Consider the following 20,000-nt stretch of genomic DNA (forward strand, 5'->3'; position numbering starts at 1 on the left):
TCACACCAATGACACACTAAGCGTAGTGTGAACATGCAGGTGCAGACACGCAGAACAATTAGAGGAAAAGAGACAGAAGGGATGGTGTGAGGCAGGGAGACAGGAAGGAGGGTTTGAGGCAGAGAGACAGGAGGGAGGGTTTGAGGCAGAGAGACAGGAGGGAGGGTTTGAGGCAGAGAAACAGGCAGGAGGGTCTGAGGCAGAGAAACATGGAACAGGGCTTGAGGCAGACTGACAGGAGGGAGGGTTTGAGGCAGAGAGACAGGAGGGAGGGTTTGAGGCAGAGAGACAGGAGGGAGGGTTTGAGGCAGAGAGACAGGAGGGAGGGTTTGAGACAGAGAAACAGGCAGGAGGGTCTGAGGCAGAGAAACATGGAACAGGGCTTGAGGCAGACTGACAGGAGGGAGGGTTTGAGGCAGAGAGACAGGAGGGAGGGTTTGAGGCAGAGAGACAGGAGGGAGGGTTTGAGGCAGAGAGACAGGAGGGAGGGTTTGAGACAGAGAAACAGGCAGGAGGGTCTGAGGCAAAGAAACATGGAACAGGGCTTGAGGCAGACTGACAGGGGGAAACAGGCAGGCAGGTTTGAGGCAGGGGGGTTTGAGGCAGGGAGACAGGTGGGAGGGTTTGAGGCAGAGAAACAGGCAGGGGGGTTGAGGCAGAGAGACAGGCGGCGTGTACCCTGCGTGTCGTCAGCGCACTCCGTGGCCTGCATGGCTTTGCGGATCTGCATGCGGATGATGTCGATCTTTGTTTTGCTGTCCTGCAGCATTTGCTGGGCCGCTTGCAGCATCTTTTTGTCCTGAGAGAGACACCGTAGGAGCAAGCGTGTCACACCGCAGCCCCAGGGCACAGGGATGAGGGGCGGGGCAGGTGGTGGTGGTGGGGAGGGCTCATTTCTGCCCTAATACGCATATTCCACCCTATCACATCATTATAAAGCCCCTAATATGAATCTGGTTCATGTGTGGTAGAGAACAGAAAAACAAAAAAGTATGTGTTGTAAGACTCAGACACACACACACACACGACAGGAAGGAAGGTAGAGAAACTGTTCTCTGAACTGATTCTGCTAGTGGCGTTACCTCATCTACGCTCTGACTATGAAATATCAGGAGTTCATCAAAAGGCGGGCGGAGACAGCGCACACAAAATCACACACTGGAAAGCAACAGGCCTCTGTGTTGGCACATTAGAAAGGAAACATCTGGTCCGCAGACTTTGAGCAACTGCACTACCAGAACACAGAGTTAGAACCCAGGCCACCTAAATCCTATTGCGGCATTTACGTTGGGCAACCTTAGCGCCATGGACTGGCTTTAGTTTACACACGGGAGAGGTCACTGTCCAAACACTGGCCAAACACGCACGGCGGGGTGGCATCTAGGTGAGGTAGAGGAGAAACCTCTAGAACACTGCCCTCCATTCACACTGCCTCAGAGAGCCGTGGGTTCTTGTCCTGAGGTCCCTGCAGATGGGAGCTGAGTGCAGAATGTGCCTTCTTGTTAGGGGATGCTGGCCTAGGGTGTCCATGCACTGAGGGTGTGTGTGGTGGGCTGGCATAGTCAGTGTGAATGCACGATCTACAGCCTGCTTATTAGACAAACTTGCTCTGTGTGTGTGTGTGTGTGCACGTGTGTGTGTACATTACTTTAGTAGATCCGTTGGCGTAGATGGGGATCATATTCTCTGCTCCCTGTTTGACCTTCAGCTCTATATTGAGCTGCCGCTGGAGCGCAGTGATCCGGTCCTGATTAGCTGGGGAAGGGCCGGCCGCCCCTGGAACCTGAAGGTCATCTGCAGGTCAAACACATCAATACTCGTCACTCAGCCATATCAAATAACAGCAAATATCAACTCATAAATATATGATAAATATATCATAAATATATCTGTATTAGAACTGTATTATAGAATAGTTTCATTCATTCTACTTTGTAGGGTAAATATATTATGTGCATGATTTAAATGTATACATGTATGTCATTACATTTATTTTACAAAAAGGTACAAAGTGATTAATTCCTAATTTAATAAATATTTTGTAAGTGGGGGGAGGGGGTTGTGATTGACCTTTGACCTCACCCTTGCTGTCATTGGGGCCCTTCACCATAATGTGGGCGTCGAGCTCCTGCAGCTGAGAGTGGAGGGTGTCCAGTCTGCGGTTGGAGCTGCGCAGCTGGCTCTCCACCTGGTGTGCGTTACGCTTGTCAGTGGTGGCGCGGCGGAGGTTCTCTGCGCCCTCTTTGATCTTCAGCTCACGGCGGATCTCGCGGCGGATGCGCTCGCGCTGCGCCTCTAGACGCTGCTGCACGCTCGGCTCCGAGACGTCCGCGCTGGGCTCCAGACGCAGCTGCTCCAGCACCGAGCTGCCCGGGTCTGCCTGAGGAACACACACGTGCACACACACGCTTAGAGCCAACCCCAGCGTGGTGCTCCAGGAGCACATGTCCAGGGAGCAGGGTCTCCAGGAGCAGGGCTGGAGCTGAACTCTAAGGGGGAGTAGGTCTCCAGGAGCAGGGTAGCCTTGCTGTAGGTTCTTCACTGTACACTAGTGGTGTTTGGTTCACATAGGTGTACTTTCTACACCCTAAGAGGACTAGACCACCACTGATATACAGTCACTGATATACCACCACTGATATACAGTCACTGATATATCACCACTGATATACAGTCACTGATATATCACCACTGATATACAGTCACTGATATACCACCACTGATATACAGTCACTGATAGACCACCACTGATATACAGTCACTGATATACCACCACTGATATACAGTCACTGATAGACCACCACTGATATACAGTCACTGATATACCACCACTGATATACAGTCACTTATATACCACCACTGATATACAGTCACTGATAGACCACCACTGATATACAGTCACTGATATACCACCACTGATATACAGTCACTTATATACCACCACTGATATACAGTCACTGATAGACCACCACTGATATACAGTCACTGATATACCACCACTGATATATAGTCACTTATATACCACCACTGATATATAGTCACTTATATACCACCACTGATATACAGTCACTGAAATACAGTCACTTATATACCACCACTGATATACAGTCACTTATATACCATCACTGATATACAGTTACTGATATACCACGACGACTGATGTTCTACTGATGTACTCATTGACAAAAAAATACAAAGAGCATTGTGAACAGCACTACTGAGCCCTGCTACAGTCGGTGGAGGAACATGGGTGAAGAGGCTCAGTAAGAGATGAACGTGATCCCCCGCTATGGAGCACTTATTGTACGTGGGATAGAATCTCAGTCAAACGGCCAGGATGCAGTGATGTGATGGAGCAGACAGAGCAGAACCCGTGCGGGTCCAAACCCAGTCTGGGGAAGACCAAAGCCAGACGTTAACGCTCCATCACAGAGTTCACCTCTGTGGTGGGTGTACTGCCCACGCAGTCTAAGTCTAAGCACATCACCGCAAAACCCATGCACCCACGTTCAGACAGAAACAGGCTAAGGTCACAAGAGCAGAAAGAAAGCGAGAGAGAGAGAAAGAAACTATAAGACAGACAGGATACCTGACAGACAGGCATTGCTAACTCAGAGTGTGTGCCTTTCAACTAGTCACACCAATGACACAGCAAGTGTAGTATGAACATGAGACATCCAGTCAAACTCCGACATGAGACATCAGTCAAACTTCCACGTGAGACATCCAGTAAAACTCCGACCTGAGACATCCAGTCAAATTCCCATGTGAGACATCCAGTCAAACTCGCAAATTCTAGAGTGAATGATCAGATCTACTATTGCAAATGCAGGTAGTGAATGCAGCTATATTAGAGCTTCTCTGTGTCAGCAGAAACCCAGTAAAAACTCTGACACACACACACACACAAAATGAGGAAACCAGACTTGCATTTTACATCAAGAAAAACAAGTCTTAAGGCTTTGCAGAAGTCATGGCCATGCCTCTGAACAGGGTGAGCGACCAATCCCGTCAGAGCATTCCAGCAGGTTTCTGAAGTGTGACCCAGTGAAACCCACACTGCATGCAGTGTGTCAGGATTTAGCAAAGTTAAATGCAACCAGATCAGGTCACGAAGGAGAAACTGGGACACTCAAACCTTTTTGTTTACAAACAAACTAAAATCTCAAGTTCAACAGCACAGTGATTGCATTTAAGAAAAGAAATGTTTCAGATGAATGTTTCAAAATGGCTGAATCCCGAGTTAGTGCACTTCAGACAAAAAGAGGTGCTGATATGAGACACAGCAACAGTCTTGCATGCCAGAGTTAACAGGGCTACATTTTAAGCCTCTACACTTGAAGGCAAGTGCTTTCTGTATGTGTGTGTGTGTGTGTGTGTGTGTGTGTCTGTGTGTGTGTGTGTGTGTGTGTGTGTATGTGTGTGTGTGTGTATGTGTGTGTGTGTGTCTGTGTGTGTGTGTCTGTGTGTGTGTGTGTGTGTGTGTGTGTGTGTGTGTGTGTATGTGTGTGTGTGTGTGTGTGTGTGTGTGTGTGTGTGTGTGTGTGTGTCTGTGTGTCTGTGTGTGTGTGTCTGTGTGTGTGTGTGTGTGTGTGTGTCTGTGTGTGTGTGTGTGTGTGTGTGTGTCTGTGTGTGTGTGTGTGTGTGTGTGTAAGGTAGCTGAGAGATGAGTGGTAAGAGCTGTCAGATAGCCTTCCTGTTCCTTACACCTCAAAAGCAAACCTTTGTGTGTGTGTGTGTGTGTGTGTTTGCCTGTGCACGCCTGTGTATGTGTGTGTCTAGCTTGGCTGAGAGCTGAATGGTGAAGGCTATTTCAGGAGGCCTTAGTTTCTGACAGGACATGAGGCTGTGGGAAGCTCTCATAACAGTACAGACAATCCTTCTGCCCTTAACCTCACAGCACTGACAGGTTCACAAGTACTTCAGATTATTTACATGTCCTACATGTTTCAGTCTCTTAATGTATTTGTTAAATGTACCTCCCCTACAGCACAGAGTGACTGCACAAGAGATAAAATGTGCACACATACACACCCACACACACACCCACACACACACACACACACACACACACACACACACACACACACACACAAACAAATATCACAAAACTGATACACTCAACCTAATTCACACAATACCCTGAACACAAGAAAAAGGAAACAGGCAGAAAGTGCCCTAGGCACAGCATTTTTCTTTCCCTAAACATGGTAAACTCCCCTTACTTCCACTGCCAGCACAGCACAGCCAGGAGTGTGTCTTTCTCAGAGGTGTGATGGTGCTCTCTTACCGGAGTCTCTGTCTCACCACTGTCAGACAGGGCGCTCATCTCCGCACCGAGCTCCTCCGAACGCTCGCTTGCCCCACCTTCACTGGCCATGGTCTCCTCTTCCTACTCCTGACACCCCCTTCTCGGGTCAAATCGTCTCCGCCGAAAGGCTCGTCTCTGAGTTGTCTGGACCGACGACCTGCCTGACCTCTCCCCCTGGACGTGTCACGCGCCTAGTTCGACTTACAATGTGTGACACTTGTGCACAGTGCGGACACTAAGAGGAACACACACACGCGCTACGGCTGCTTCCGCCACAGGCTTGATAAAGAGACTAAGACGAAGGAGAGACGAGTCACCCCTACTTCCTGTTCATAGAGAGAGAGGAAGAACTACAGTAGGGTCTTAGCTGTGGTGCACACACACACACACAGAGAGAGAGAGTGAAATAAACAAAAGTAAAACTTTTAACTGTTGCTGCTGCATTAGTGACTCAATACCTCCATAACACTCTCTCATAAGCAATCATGTGGATGGTGTGTTTTTAGAAGCCAGTTGAGCTCAGCCACATCACTTCCTGTATATGATGAGAGACTATTAACCCAAAAGTACTAGCAGAGTGAGTGTATGTGTGTGTGTGTGTGTGTGTTGAGGGGGTGTAGTTATAGGAATATCCAAACATTCTAGTCTGATTGGAACATACAGTCCCCATGGGAGAAATATTGTATGAAAAATTCAGCTTTTCTTTGAAAAACTAAAAGAAACAAATGATTTACTATACATTAATGTATAATTATACATTAATGTACAATTCAATGGAGGGACCCTACAAGGATAGAAACACAAGGCTGTGTATGTCTGTGTGTGTGTGTTTGTGTGTCAGAAAGAGAGAACTTCGACGAGCTAAAGTTTTAACAGCCACAGGTTGACTAGAAGTTATAAATAGCTGGGCAAGAGTGGGCAGAGCCAAAGTGAAAAGCTCCACCCTCCCACTCATGTTACCTAGGCACCACTACACTTCTCTCTCTCTCTCTCTCTCTCTCTCTCTCTCTCTCTCTCTCTCTCTCTCTCTCTCTCTCTCTCTCTCTCTCTCTCTCTCTCTCTCTCTCTCTCTCTCTCTCTCTCTCTCTCTCTCTCTCTCTCTCTCTCTCTCCCAGGCCAGCACACTGCCTGGCTCAGACCGCCACTCTGTCTACTGTAGTGAAGTCCATTAAGTTGTCATTGTGATGTAACATTTTAGCGGAACTGACACTGATTTTTTTGGTCATTTTCAGGTCGTTTCTTTGCAATAACTGATAGAATTAACATTTTATTTCAGAATGTTTGTATGCCTGTAGATTTTCTGACTGTAGGCCATCTGGTAGGGCAGGTGGAGCACACGGGTAACAGCACCAAGGTCGTGGGTTAAAGGTCAAAATCTTTCCATAGGCGATAGAAATCTGGACGTCATGGATGGAACTGAAGATTTCGAGTGAGTTAAGGAGGATATAATGCGTGATGACTCGCGTGGACCAGTAAAGTCATCTCAAGTCAATCCTTAAGATATACAAGCCTTCTGTTCCGTATCAGGTTTCAACATAAAATGTAATTATTAGCCCATGTTGCTACATTAGAAAAATATTAGCATTTCTAAAAAGCTTACTATAATATTAAAACTATACCAAGTCATTGTGGTGTTGAGTACAATTATAAAACAACAATAATATTGATAATAAACTCTAGAACACCTCTTTAATTCACCCTGAATCCTGGTTTCCAGATGTTTAAGTGCTAGAAGATTCCTCAAACCAGAGTGCTTCTGCTCCCAGTGGATCAAAGGTCTCGTGTTGGGATTTTCCTCTTGGCTTTTCCAACCTTTGTGGGCTCAACCTGTCCATCTCCTGCCAAGGCTCCCTATGGGACATTAAGGGTTAAGGGCACTGAGCTTAACTTTGCTCTGCATCCAATGCTTAGAGTAGTTCCCCGACCAGGATTGGGATAATTACGTCCATTTTGTTATATTGTGTGAGAAGAGCCCACATTTCTCTGACACTGAGTGAAATATCTCAGTTTATTTGAACACTTTCTTCTTTTTGCTTGAAGTTCCGTCACAGACAAACCAGTGCATCTCTCTTTCATCTCATTCTCTCTCCCTTTCTACCCTTAAAAACACCTGTTTAAACACCTCTCTAACCTGTTTAAACACCTCTCTGCCCTCTCTGTTTAAACATCTTTCTAACCTCTCTGTTTAAACACTTCTCTACCCTCTCTGTTTAAACAACCCTCTGTTTAAACACCTCTCTAACCTCTCTGTTTAAACACCTCTCTGCCCTCTCTGTTTAAACACTTCTCTACCTTCTGTTTAAAAATCCGTTTAAACATACCTTTATTTAAACACTTCTCCTGTTTAAACACCTCTCTAACCTGTTTAAACACTTCTCTACCCTCTGTTTAAAAACCTGTTTAAAAACCTCTCTGTTTAAACACCTCTCCGCCCTGTTTAAACACCTCTCCGCCCTCTCTGTTTAAACACTTCTCTACCTTCTCTGTTTAAAAATCCGTTTAAACATACATTTATTTAAACACTTCTCCTCTGTTTAAACACCTCTCTACACTCTGTTTAAACACCCCTCTCAGTTTAAACACTTCTCTACCCTCTCTGTTTAAACACTCCTGTCCTCTGTGGCTTGCCCTCATACCACAAGGCTTTTCCTGTCTCCATGGTTCCACTTAATGTTTCAACATCAGCTAGCACGACAGATGCTGAAGATGAGTCACCACAAACATCCTTCTTTCTGACAATCTCTTCACATCGCTGCCTTTTCCTGTTAGCATGTTAGCAAAATCTGCGGCTAGAGCTCCCAGTCAAAAATCCTCACGTGACTACCACATCTCAGGGAGTTTAAAACAACAGCAGCAGGTTTGAAACGGTTGACCAGCCTGGGGTTGTCCATGTCTGTCTCCTCTTGGTCCACGGTGTACGGGGAGAGTGCAGAACTCTACTTTCTGGTGTTTTAATCTCCCATAACACAATAAGCATGTCTCAGATAGGGAGATTTTATTTATATATATATATAAAAGCAAAGTGCTTCTGAAGTTCTAGGCGGCGGAATCAGTTTATATTAGAAACGCTTCTGTAACTCTGACCCGAGTGCAGCTAGGTGTGGAACAGAACGCGCAGACTCAAACAGTGACGTTTATTAACACACAATGTAGACATTAACAGTGGCACTCAAATATAACATTTAACACAAGTCTTCACTTAACACGTAACACGGCTAACTCACACGCAACGGAAGACGATACAAACGGGTATGACAGCTACACAGATGTTTCGAAATTACAGGGCGACAATGACCAACAGGGATCACACACTGACAGGGGTTTAAGTAGACAGACTAACATTTAACATTAATCCCTGTCCCGGGCGGGGGGGGGGTGCATGGTTACGAATGACACATGTGAGTCCCCCTGCACGCGGCAGGCCGTACCACATTACTCGTAGGGGAGGAGTGTTTCGTGACAGTTTCAATCATAATATTCATTCCAAAGTTTGGAGTGTAGATCAGATATTTTATTTGAGCTTTGTAATTTCGTTGCTGCCATAGCAACAACTGGAAAGCATGCAAATATGTCATTAATGCAGTGTCCATCAGTATTTAAATGCCTTGCTGCTGGAAATAAACAAACCCTTCAGCAAAGCTTCTCATGGTTTCTCCGATGCAATGCTGATTATCTTTCTTACAGACTCCTGCAGTAATGCATGAGGGGATTAGTTGATAACAACTGATCCCAGTTCTTTTACTGGTTGTGTTCATGAATGTATATGTAACACATCCTGAGCGGTCGCAGGCCCACAGTTTTTGATTTGATCTGATTTGGCTCCTTCTTGATGAGCGTGTCTTGGACGTGTTTGTCTCGTCTGTAGAAGATTAGTGGAGGATCCTTGACAAGGGATGCAGTCTCTGCAGCATCCTGGAGGAGTCCGAAGTGTTTAAGTATAATATTAGCCACTGGTTCATTTGTAGGATGATGAGTCAGCACCAAAGGAGTTCTTGTAGTCTTAACAGTAGATTGTGTACAGGTAAGTGCGTTCACTCTCTGAACAGGTAAACCTCAAGCAAAGGCATCATGTACGAAATCCAGTTGAAAACATTCACACATTTTCATGCTTTTCTGGAGAAAATCACAGTGAATGTGGGAATTTCCTCATATTTCCACTTCTGTATAGTCCCTCAGTTCAGCTGCATCAGATATGGGTTACAATAGCCAATGGAATTGAAGCTGCATTCTCAAATAACACACACACACACACACAAACCACTTCTGATCATAAATAAAAAAGTAGCTTTTTGGTAGTATTGGAGACAAGGATTAAACACAACCAGAGAGAGAGAGAGAGAGAGAGAGAGAGTGAGTGAGTGAGTGAGTGAATAAATGCATGCATGTATTCACCTGGGGTCAAATATTTTTTCATCTATTGCCCAAAATCTAAACTTGAAACACATTTATATAAACACTCTATGTTGGTCTGTTGTTATATTTATATACCAATAACGCATTATAAAATGAAAGCCAGAGTCTTATTACAGCAGGCTGACAGAACCCTGCTATGGCATAGCCATAACTCACAAAGTAATGCTGTAATATAACTAACTAAAACCAGTACTTGAACAGAGTAAGGCAAGCCATACTACCATAAAGCACCCACATAGAGCTAAAGACCCAGAGCTCCCATTTAGAGCTAGAATCATAGAACAGCCATCTAGAGCTAGAGAAACAGAGCTCCCACATAGAGCAAGAGACACAGAGCTCCCACATAGAGCTAGAATCATAGAACAGCCATCTAGAGCTAGAGACACAGAGAACCCATCTAGGGCTTGAGGGCTAGATTGTTCATCTATAGTTAAAGACACTGACCATTTAACTTGAGCTACAGATATTAAATGTCGATCTAGAGTTAGATAACTATTTCACCCATCCAAAAACACAGTGCACAGACATACTGCTATGGCTCGTACCCATTGGTGGTAAACACACTGAGTGGTGATCTAGAGCTGAGCATCCCCCTAGAGAAAGAGAAAGTAGAGTGCACACCCTAGAGAAAGAGAAATAGAGTGCACACCCTAGAGAAAGAGAATTTATAAGTGCAGGAAATGGAGTTGCAGGAAGGTTTTTGGCCCAGGACGAGTAGGAGCTGAGCTCTGGTGGATGGAAGAAGCAATGTCACATGGCATAGCAGTGCAGAGAAAAGCACTGTTTTACCACAGTGGCTTTAGAGCAGGGCCATTAATTAATTCTGCCATATTACTTGGCTCTGGAGAGCTGCCATTTTAGATAGTAGAGAAAAGGAGAGAGAAAGAAAGAGAGAGAAAGAGAGAGAGCAGCCAAGAGATATTCGCCTCTGTGTTCTCACCTCAGTTTTACCCCAGTTTCACATTAGTTTTACCTCAGTTTTACATTAGTTTTACCTCAGTTTCACTTCAGGTTCACATTAGTTTTATCTCAGTTTTACCTCAGTTTTACATTAGTTTTACCTCAATTTTACATTAGTTTCACCTCAGTTTCACATTAGTTTTACCTCAGTTTCATCTCAGGTTCACATTATTTTTATCTCAGTTTCACATTAGTTTTACCTCAGTTTCACATTAATTTTACATTAGTTTTACCTCAGTTTCACCTCAGTTTTACCTGTTTTACCTTAGTTTCACATTAGTTTTACCTCAGTTTCAGATTAGTTTTACCTCAGTTTTACATTAGTTTTACCTCAATTTCACCTCAGTTTTACCTCTACACCTGCACTATCGAGAGCATCCTCATGGGGAACATCACAGTCTGGTTTGGGAATAGCACCAAGCAGGACAGACAAGCACTCCAAAGGGTAGTGCGTTCAGCAGAGCGCATCACTCACGCGGAACTTCCTGACCTGCAGACCATCTACCACAAGCGGTGCCAGACGAAGGCCAGGAGGATTGTGAAGGACCCCACCCATCCCAACAATAGGCTCTTCTCTCCGTTGAGGGCAGGGAGGCGCTTTCGCTCCCTGAAGACCAAGACAGAGAGACTGAAGAGGAGCTTCTTCCCACAGGCCATTCGGGCCCTGAATCAGGGAAACTGATAAACTGTGGGGACCACCACCACCATGTAACATAACTGTATAACTGTGTATATATATATATATATATATTCAATTACCTTGTAACACAACAACTGTAAATATGTTATTCTACGAAATGGATCTGTACATTCTGTAGATTGTGTACATATATACACAACCATATACATTGTACATTGTGTATATAATCATAATATACATATATTGTACATACATTGTTAATATATTTTGTACATACATAGAATATCTATATTTCTCTATGCACCCCTGTTTTTTTTCCTCAGTTTGGACAGAGCACTCTCAACCATTGTATGTGACGAATAAACCAAACTTGACTTGTTTTACCTGTTTCACATTAGTTTTACCTCAGTTTCACATAGATTTTACATTAGTTTTATCGCAGCTTTACCTGTTTCACCTGTTTTACATTAGTTTTACATTAGTTTTTACCTCAGTTTTACATGTTTTACCTCAGTTTCACAATAGTTTTTACCTCTGTTTTACCTCAGTTTCACATTAGTTTTTCCTCACCTCGCCTAAGTTGTAACCTCTGTTTATCTGATGGGAAAATAACAGAAGTCTATCATTAGGCTACATTACATGACTTATGTCATTTAGCAGACACTCTGATCCAGAGCAACCTACAGATTTAAAGCTCCAGACCAAATACAACATTAGTGTTTCACCTTGAGAAGGGTTTTCATAGCAAATTATTCTAAACCCAATTTTTTATGTTTTGGATAGTCTAAAAAGGTGACCAGAGGATTTGCGTCCTCAAAAGCTTATAAAAATATTCCACTCTAAAATATCCTACTATTGTAAAGGAGGAATAACACTTCCTGCACAGTGTTTTTAAGGCAGTGTGGTTTAATAGCATCTGTCTCATTATCTTACATTCTGTCTCACTCCCTCTGTGCTATTGAGGAGCCACAAAAGCTGCACAGTTTGCCATGACCCTTCTGACATGGCTCCAAACAGAACCGCAGCTGTCCGGAGCAGGTGAGCGGAGCGCAACACAAGGCTTTCAGCGCCATCCCATGTGCCTGCGCTGCTGTGTCTGATCCTGGAGAGGGTTACCATAGTTTCCGAGGTTCTGTGGCCACTGTGACATCACTGCTCGCTTCTTCTCCTCATGCCCCTCTGCCACGGTCACAGGAATAAATGAAAATGTCCAGCTGGTTTTAGTGGGCATTTAATACAGCTGAAAATGACTGAGATGCTTACAAAATGGGGTTGTCTGTGCATGCTTGAGTGTGTGTGTGTGTGTGTGTGTGTGTGTGTATCTGCATGCTGCCATCTGCACAGGATGCTTGTATTTCTGATTCTGCTCAGTCTGAGAAATATAGTGCCATGGAAGATATGATATTATGGCAGGTAACAAACCAATAACAGGTGAACACACGACATGGGATGCACTGGTTGGGTGGACCAGCCCCAACCTGAGCCAGGGGGATCATCCCCTGCTCCTCTCTCTAGCCAAAGCCACTCTGATGCCCCCGTCTGCCTCTAGCTCGACTGGAGAGCAGACTTTCTACCCCTGTTGCCCCATAAATGCCCAGGGTTTTCCACGTTCTCCACAGGGATCATCCTGGAAACGCTCTTACTCCAACTTCCCCGGGTAGGCACCTCCTTCCATTTTGGGTACATTCGTCATCCAGCGGCCTCTCAGGCGCTTCCTCCATCCTCTTCACGGACGGGGACCGTCGGTGGCTCTGCCACATCAGTGCGTCTGCCTTTAGTGTCGTGCTGATTTCCTGTGGGAAGGTTACCGGCAGCCTGGGGTCTGCCCTCACTTCCCTGCCACTAATAAGCCAGTGCTGCCACTATTAGGGACCTCGGGATGAACTCTATTCCCAGATTCCGTGGCGGGTCTTTCCTGGTTTTTCCGACAGCGCTGGAATAACCTCGGAATTGGGCGGCTCCTCGTCTTCAGCCGATTTTGGGACTTGCTTGGTTTCAACACTGTTGTCTTGTCATTGCTTATACACAATATTAAGACCGTTACACTGCAGTAGAATGACATTTGTTGCATTTCAATAGACTTTAACTATATATAACACAACTATATAATGTTAGCAAAAGCACAATGTATTTAATATATCTAATATAATAAATAAGACATAAGCAAATCTATGGAATTTAATAGTCTTAATAAGTCAGGAAAGCATGGCAGATCACAGAAAAATAGATTTAGCAAATCACTCTTGGCCTCTTCATGTATTTTCTGCAGTTTGGTTATTTATATTTAATGGTTAAATAAGAAGATTTCTGACAGAAACAAAAAAGGTAATGTTTGACTACAGGGGGCGGAGGTGAGCGGGTTCAGATACCCCGAGGGGCCGCAACACGAGCTGGCCAAGACACGCAACATCTCCGCTCTCACTAATCCGATGAGTCTCCTCCACTGATGACAGTTGCGAGCCATTTTGTATGGGGTGAACACTTCCGAGAAGACCAGCCCCTGACAACAGGTGCCTGGGTCTGTCCAGAGCTCCTTTCATAACCAGTCAGGAGCCAAGGACAGACCGAGACCGGAGGAGACTGACTGACACAGCGAACAGGTCCACATATTTCACGCAGCGTGGATCAATACGAAGTCATTTAGGAAAAAGCTAAAGTACTGAGGCAGGGAAGAATGAAGAGGTGCATTGTGAGTAGCGAAAGGCCTCAGCACTCAACTTCTAACGGAGACCTTAGAAAGACAGAAAGGGGCGCAAAGAAGCAATAAAAGCTGAACGAATGCAGGGGGAAAGAGAAAGAGAGAAACAGAGAGGGAGGGAGAAAGAAAGAGGGAGGAATGGAGAGTAGTGGAAAGGGAGGGTTAGAAGGAGAGAGAGTTGTCATGGTGTCAGACCCCTGAGTCGATCTCGTTTTCTGTGCCAAACCACAGAGCAGCCGTTTTCTAAAGCAGAGATCAATAAGAAAGATGAAAGTGTGAGTGAGGGCCATTATAAACGCAAAGCTGTGGTTCAGACAGAGTTTATCATGGCAGACAGCAATAGCACTCAGAGCAGCTACTTCAACAGATGTGACAAGACTCCCTTATTTGTGTGGAAAAATAACAAGGCTTCTAGAGTGCCATGTAAATCTGAAAATTTGAAAAATCCAAGAATTCCAGGAGATGCTTCTGGAACGTCAGGTGACTCTGAGAGTGGCAGGTGAGTTCTATAAAACTAAAAGCTCAGAAGTAGCTTGACAGATCTGGACCTGGAACAGCTGATCAAGAGTGTACCAGATCAACCCATTAGCCTGAACATAAACTGGGTTTGCACAACACACACTGAGTACATAGTTTTAGCAACTCAGGCAGAGATTATGCAAAGTTGACCTATCAGGCAGTGAGTGTACAGGGTTAGCCTATCAGGTAATGAGTATACAGGGTTAGCCTATCAGGCAGTGAGTATACAGGGATAGCCTGTCAGGTAATGAGTATACAGGGTAAGATTATCAGGCAGTGAATGTACAGGGTTAGCCTATCAGGTAATGAGTATACAGGGTAAGATTATCAGGCAGTGAGTGTACAGGGTTAGCCTATCAGGCAGTGAGTGTACAGGGTAATATTATCAGGCATTGCGTGTACAGGCTTAGCCTATCAGGCAGCGAGTGTACAGGGTAATATTATCAGGCAGTGAGTGTACAGGGTTAGCCTATCAGGCAGTGAGTGTACAGGGTAATATTATCAGGCAGTGAGTGTACAGGGTTAGCCTATCAGGCAGTGAGTGTACAGGGTAATATTACCAGGCAGTGAGTGTACAGGGTTAGCCTATCAGGCAGTGAGTGTACAGGGTAATATTACCAGGCAGTGAGTGTACAGGGTTAGCCTATCAGGCAGTGAGTGTACAGGGTAATATTATCAGGCAGTGAGTGTACAGGGTAATATTACCAGGCAGTGAGTGTACAGGGTTAGCCTATCAGGCAGTGAGTGTACGGGGTAATATTACCAGGCAGTGAGTATACAGGGTTAGCCTATCAGGCAGTGAGTGTACAGGGTAATATTATCAGGCAGTGAGTGTACAGGGTTAGCCTATCAGGTAATGAGTATACAGGGTTAGCCTATCAGGCAGTGAGTATACAGGGATAGCCTGTCAGGTAATGAGTATACAGGGTAAGATTATCAGGCAGTGAGTGTACAGGGTTAGCCTATCAGGCAGTGAGTGTACAGGGTAATATTATCAGGCATTGCGTGTACAGGCTTAGCCTATCAGGCAGCGAGTGTACAGGGTAATATTATCAGGCAGTGAGTGTACAGGGTTAGCCTATCAGGCAGTGAGTGTACAGGGTAATATTATCAGGCAGTGAGTGTACAGGGTTAGCCTATCAGGCAGTGAGTGTACAGGGTAATATTACCAGGCAGTGAGTGTACAGGGTTAGCCTATCAGGCAGTGAGTGTACAGGGTAATATTATCAGGCAGTGAGTGTACAGGGTAATATTACCAGGCAGTGAGTGTACAGGGTTAGCCTATCAGGCAGTGAGTGTACGGGGTAATATTACCAGGCAGTGAGTATACAGGGTTAGCCTATCAGGCAGTGAGTGTACAGGGTAATATTATCAGGCAGTGAGTGTACAGGGTAATATTACCAGGCAGTGAGTGTACAGGGTTAGCCTATCAGGCAGTGAGTGTATAGGGTAATATTACCAGGCAGTGAGTGTATAGGGTAATATTACCAGGCAGTGAGTGTATAGGGTTAAGCTATCAGGCAGTGAGTGTACAGGGTTAGCCTATCAGGCAGTGAGTGTACAGGGTAATATTACCAGGCAGTGAGTGTACAGGGTTAGCCTATCAGGCAGTGAGTATCAAGCCTATGAGGCACTGAGTAAATGCGGTACTTATCTCTGCATGGCTGCTGTGCCCATATGAATCAGCTCTCTCTCATGCATCCATCAGAGCTTCATCAGCAAGGCACTGCTGAAGATTCACTTCACATGAGTGGAAGTGGGCATGAATAAATCTGTACATCTCCACTTCTTCAACAAGGAGGCTCCGTGATTTTCTCATTTAGAATCAGAATATTCAATCAGTTCTAAATGCTTCTGTTTGCTTAATTCTTCATAGCGGCCATGTTTCAGGAGGGTCTGGGGACCGAAGGCTTCAGAATAATAAGCCTCTAGGGATAATGTTTTTATTTTACATTTTAAGAGCTTATCAAATATACTTGGAGATGGAGACCAATATAGTCAATAAAAATGCCATCTATGCAAATGTGAGAGAATAAAATATCACATAATGCACATTTACAAGACGCTAATGGCAAGGTGTTTTAATATCTGCTGAAGACTTGGAGTGTGTGAAAGAAAACCTCCATGTGAGCCTCTCTTCCGACACATCTCTCTGGATCCCCGGCCAGGGCGCGTCATATCAGCCCTATAACCGTCATCCAGACGCACTGGCTTAGAAACGGCAGCACGCGGCAGGTACAGGCGAGATCAAGGTGAGGCGCAATTTAGAAGGCGCGGACGAGTACAGGTGGCACCTGCCGAAAACCACTCCGATGTCACTACAGCAACGTTGTTTTGCTTCACTGTTACAGTATCACTTTTTCTAGCCTCGCAGGCAGACTCTGATTACCATCGCACTGCCCTCAAGTCACATGACCCCATGCCCTTCCTCCCCAACAGCACAAAATGGAAACATAAACAACCTGTGTTGATGGTCACAACAATGGCAGCCACCGCCCCCGAACCAGGAAAGAATCGGAGACCAGGTGCTCAAAACAGAATGCTTACAGTATTAAAATTAAGAGTAAATGAAGGAGAGAGGACCTTAGCTTCAGTGTTTAACGGATCATTACGGTTTGGTTTCCGTCTCCTAATGGCAAATGCTGAGGTGATTATTGCAGCCAGAGCTGTGTAATTGATTTCCTGGAGTACGCTTAATGCGTCTAACGCAAGGCAGCCAGAGCAGGAGCTGAACACCACAGGGACTAAAAGCTAAAATGGTAGACTGTGTGTAACATTGACAGGCCGTAACATCTTAACATACACGGTTTCTTTGAGATTTGGGGTTAATTTAGACTGGCAGAACACATTTGTGTGTGTCACTCTCTCTCTTTTACGCACACACATATATAGTTCAAGGACAAGTTTTGCAAAACAAGCTATTACATAAAGAAAACTCCAGATTATAAAAAAGGGTGTGTATTGGAGTAAGAGAATGCATGACTCTATGAATGCTTATCAGAAAGTGAGCAGTAGATGTGTGAATGAATCAGCATTAACCTTAGATACCTTATCCAAGACCTGACTGGTCTGGTCTCTGGTTCACCCTGAGAACGAGTGTTGAATATTTCACCAGTGCTAGGGGAGCATGACATCTGTGGGGCAGGTGAGAGGATCTACACCTACCACGGTGGATCTATGGTCTCTCAGGTAGGGTGCAGGTGAGTGTCAGGTTGTGTGGCACACGGGCTGAGCGTGGAGCTCCCATGAACACAGCTACCTCTCTAGAACTACACATCATAGGACCAGAGGCTGGAAATGATGTAAATGATGCAATGTAAATGATAAGAGTTGCGTTTAGTGGTTGCAAGTTTTACTGGTACCTATGTGTTGAGGTAAAAAATAGAAAGGGACTGTTGATTTTATTTTATTTTTTTCTGTATAAATGCTGGCGTTCCTACACTTCGGCAAACCGAAACGGAATCACTCATGTGATTAATAATCTCGAAAATCTAGCATTGGATTAAGAAGTTATAAACTTCGATTGAAACAGAACCAAGATAAAGCGCATAAAGTCTGACATCGCCCAATCCTCTGCCGTTATTTAGATGCCATATTACTCTGTAGACTACGGTCAGTGTACAAACAAAGGGAAATGGGAACAGGCGCCGAATGTTAAAGTTCATCAACGTAACATGTATGCTGCTCTGCATGCAAGTTTTATCGCTTTATTTCAATGCGATTAAAAAAAAAAAAAGTAGTGGAGCCTGCTCCAGATTCGCCGACCTAACGGAGCAGGACAGAACGTGGCCCGTTTTAGGATACCGGAGGAGGGTTCCCTTACCTGGGGCGAGTCGTAGAGGGCCATCTCGAGTGTCACGGCCCTGGCGGCAGGAAGGTCCGAAGGACCGCGTTTGACCGGTATTCTAGTGCTCGAGAAGCAGGCTAAGCCTCGGCGATCCAGGACCACAGAATCAGCACTTAAACTTCTACTGACCCCAGTCTGCCTCCCCGACACAGACCGCTGTAGCGACAAATGAAATTAATGCCGCGCAAGCTTGGTCGTTCTGTCGTACCCTGACACCACGAGACTGGGACGATCCTCCACCGAGCGTTAGAGCTTAAGTTGAATTAAAGATTTGCACAAGCTGCTGCGCGAGGACCGGCGCCCGCTCCGGGGCGGTGTAGGGCACGAGAACTTCTTCCGACAGCGAGGCATCACATCCACGGTTAGAGCTTGCATCGGTCAGCAAAAGCAGCTCGGATTAAAAGCACGACAAAACGCGATTCGATAGTTGTCAGTTGCATGGTCCCATGCTTTTGGTCCACACCTGTCTGTACCGGAGACTCCCTCTGCCCGTAAGAGATGACGGTGGCGGTGGTGAAGAGAGCGCGCCGCGGGGGGCATGTGACGCACTCTCGTTACCAACCATGGAGGCGTTTCGGTTTGGACAATAAGCTCAACCAACTGTTGATGCATAAACTGGAGCGATTTCTGACCGATGGACTGTTGTTTCAATGCATTCAAGTCCTAACTGATGGGCTGTGTTATAATTATTATTGGACCGCTCTCATATCAGTGGTTACTTGTAATTAAGTGATACGGTGATGACGGCTGATGGCCTCATGCATACGTAAACGCTATTATTATAGTCTAGGTTAAAACAGCCTGGCTTTGTCTCGTCCGTGGACGGCGATGTCATAGATTAGCCTTTTTAAAATTTTTTTGCAACGGGCTACATGAACTCCGTAATCTACACTAGCACTTAAATTCTATATTAGAGCATTCTGCGTTATATTAGTCCAGGCGGATAATAGTGAAGACGGTGTGCATTACGGGACTATACCGTTCATCTCCGTAATCATAGGCGCTTCTTATGTAGGGGATACTCAAACACGCAACGTGCCGTTCCATACCGTTGTGTTGATGTGTAGAGAGCGCCATCTAATGGCGACAGGACCACATACCATATTAGCCGGGTGGGAGTTATTTGACGGATCAACTTAAATTTGTCAATGCAAAAATCGTATACAGCGCATAGTGATTTATGTGTCACATCATAAGACATTTAGTTTACATCTTGTTTGGTGAGCTAACGATAATAAAGCCACCAAGAAACCAAATAAACAACTTAAACGGTACACCAAATGCCAGAATGATCTGGCAGCCTGTTAACCGGAAACAAAACAAAAGCAAAAGGCTTCAAAGTGCACCAAACCCCAGCGCACACAAAACAGGTGAAATGACGGTTGGGGAATCACATTGCACCTGGAACCATTTTGTAAATGTACATATGTACACATACAGATTTCTATATTCTTTAACATAGAGGCTTAACCTATTTATTCTCTTTCTATACATATTGTCATACTTTTCTACACGCTTTATAATGGCGTGATATGTTCTTATAAATGTGAATGTGATAATGCATAAATTAACACGTAGCCTGTATTGCTGGTGTGCAAATTCGTGAATTCAC

The 20,000-nt window shown here is 45.0% G+C and overlaps 1 protein-coding gene across 3 annotated transcripts in view; it reads right to left on the reverse strand.

The window, feature by feature from the left end:
- Positions 1-18,883, reverse strand: part of pkn1b (protein kinase N1b) — a 33,159-nt gene extending 14,276 nt beyond the window's left edge. The window contains exons 1-4 of one of the 3 annotated variants that reach the window (XM_035525649.2): positions 18,365-18,883; positions 2,071-2,380; positions 1,649-1,794; positions 679-799 (exon numbers count right to left, since the gene is read on the reverse strand). In XM_035525649.2, the coding sequence (XP_035381542.1) occupies positions 679-799; positions 1,649-1,794; positions 2,071-2,380; positions 18,365-18,388 (601 nt within the window). In that variant the 5' untranslated portion in view covers positions 18,389-18,883. Of the gene's footprint in view, positions 1-678; positions 800-1,648; positions 1,795-2,070; positions 2,381-5,290; positions 5,697-18,364 lie in introns of those variants that run through there. The other 2 variants (XM_035525647.2, XM_035525648.2) reach the window with 2 other exon arrangements.
- Positions 18,884-20,000: the final 1,117 nt, after the last annotated feature.

The sequence above is a fragment of the Electrophorus electricus genome, chromosome 6, assembly GCF_041902795.1.
Source record: "Electrophorus electricus isolate QZ-2024a chromosome 6, ASM4190279v1, whole genome shotgun sequence".
In the NCBI taxonomy this organism is placed as follows: Eukaryota; Metazoa; Chordata; class Actinopteri; order Gymnotiformes; family Gymnotidae; genus Electrophorus; species Electrophorus electricus.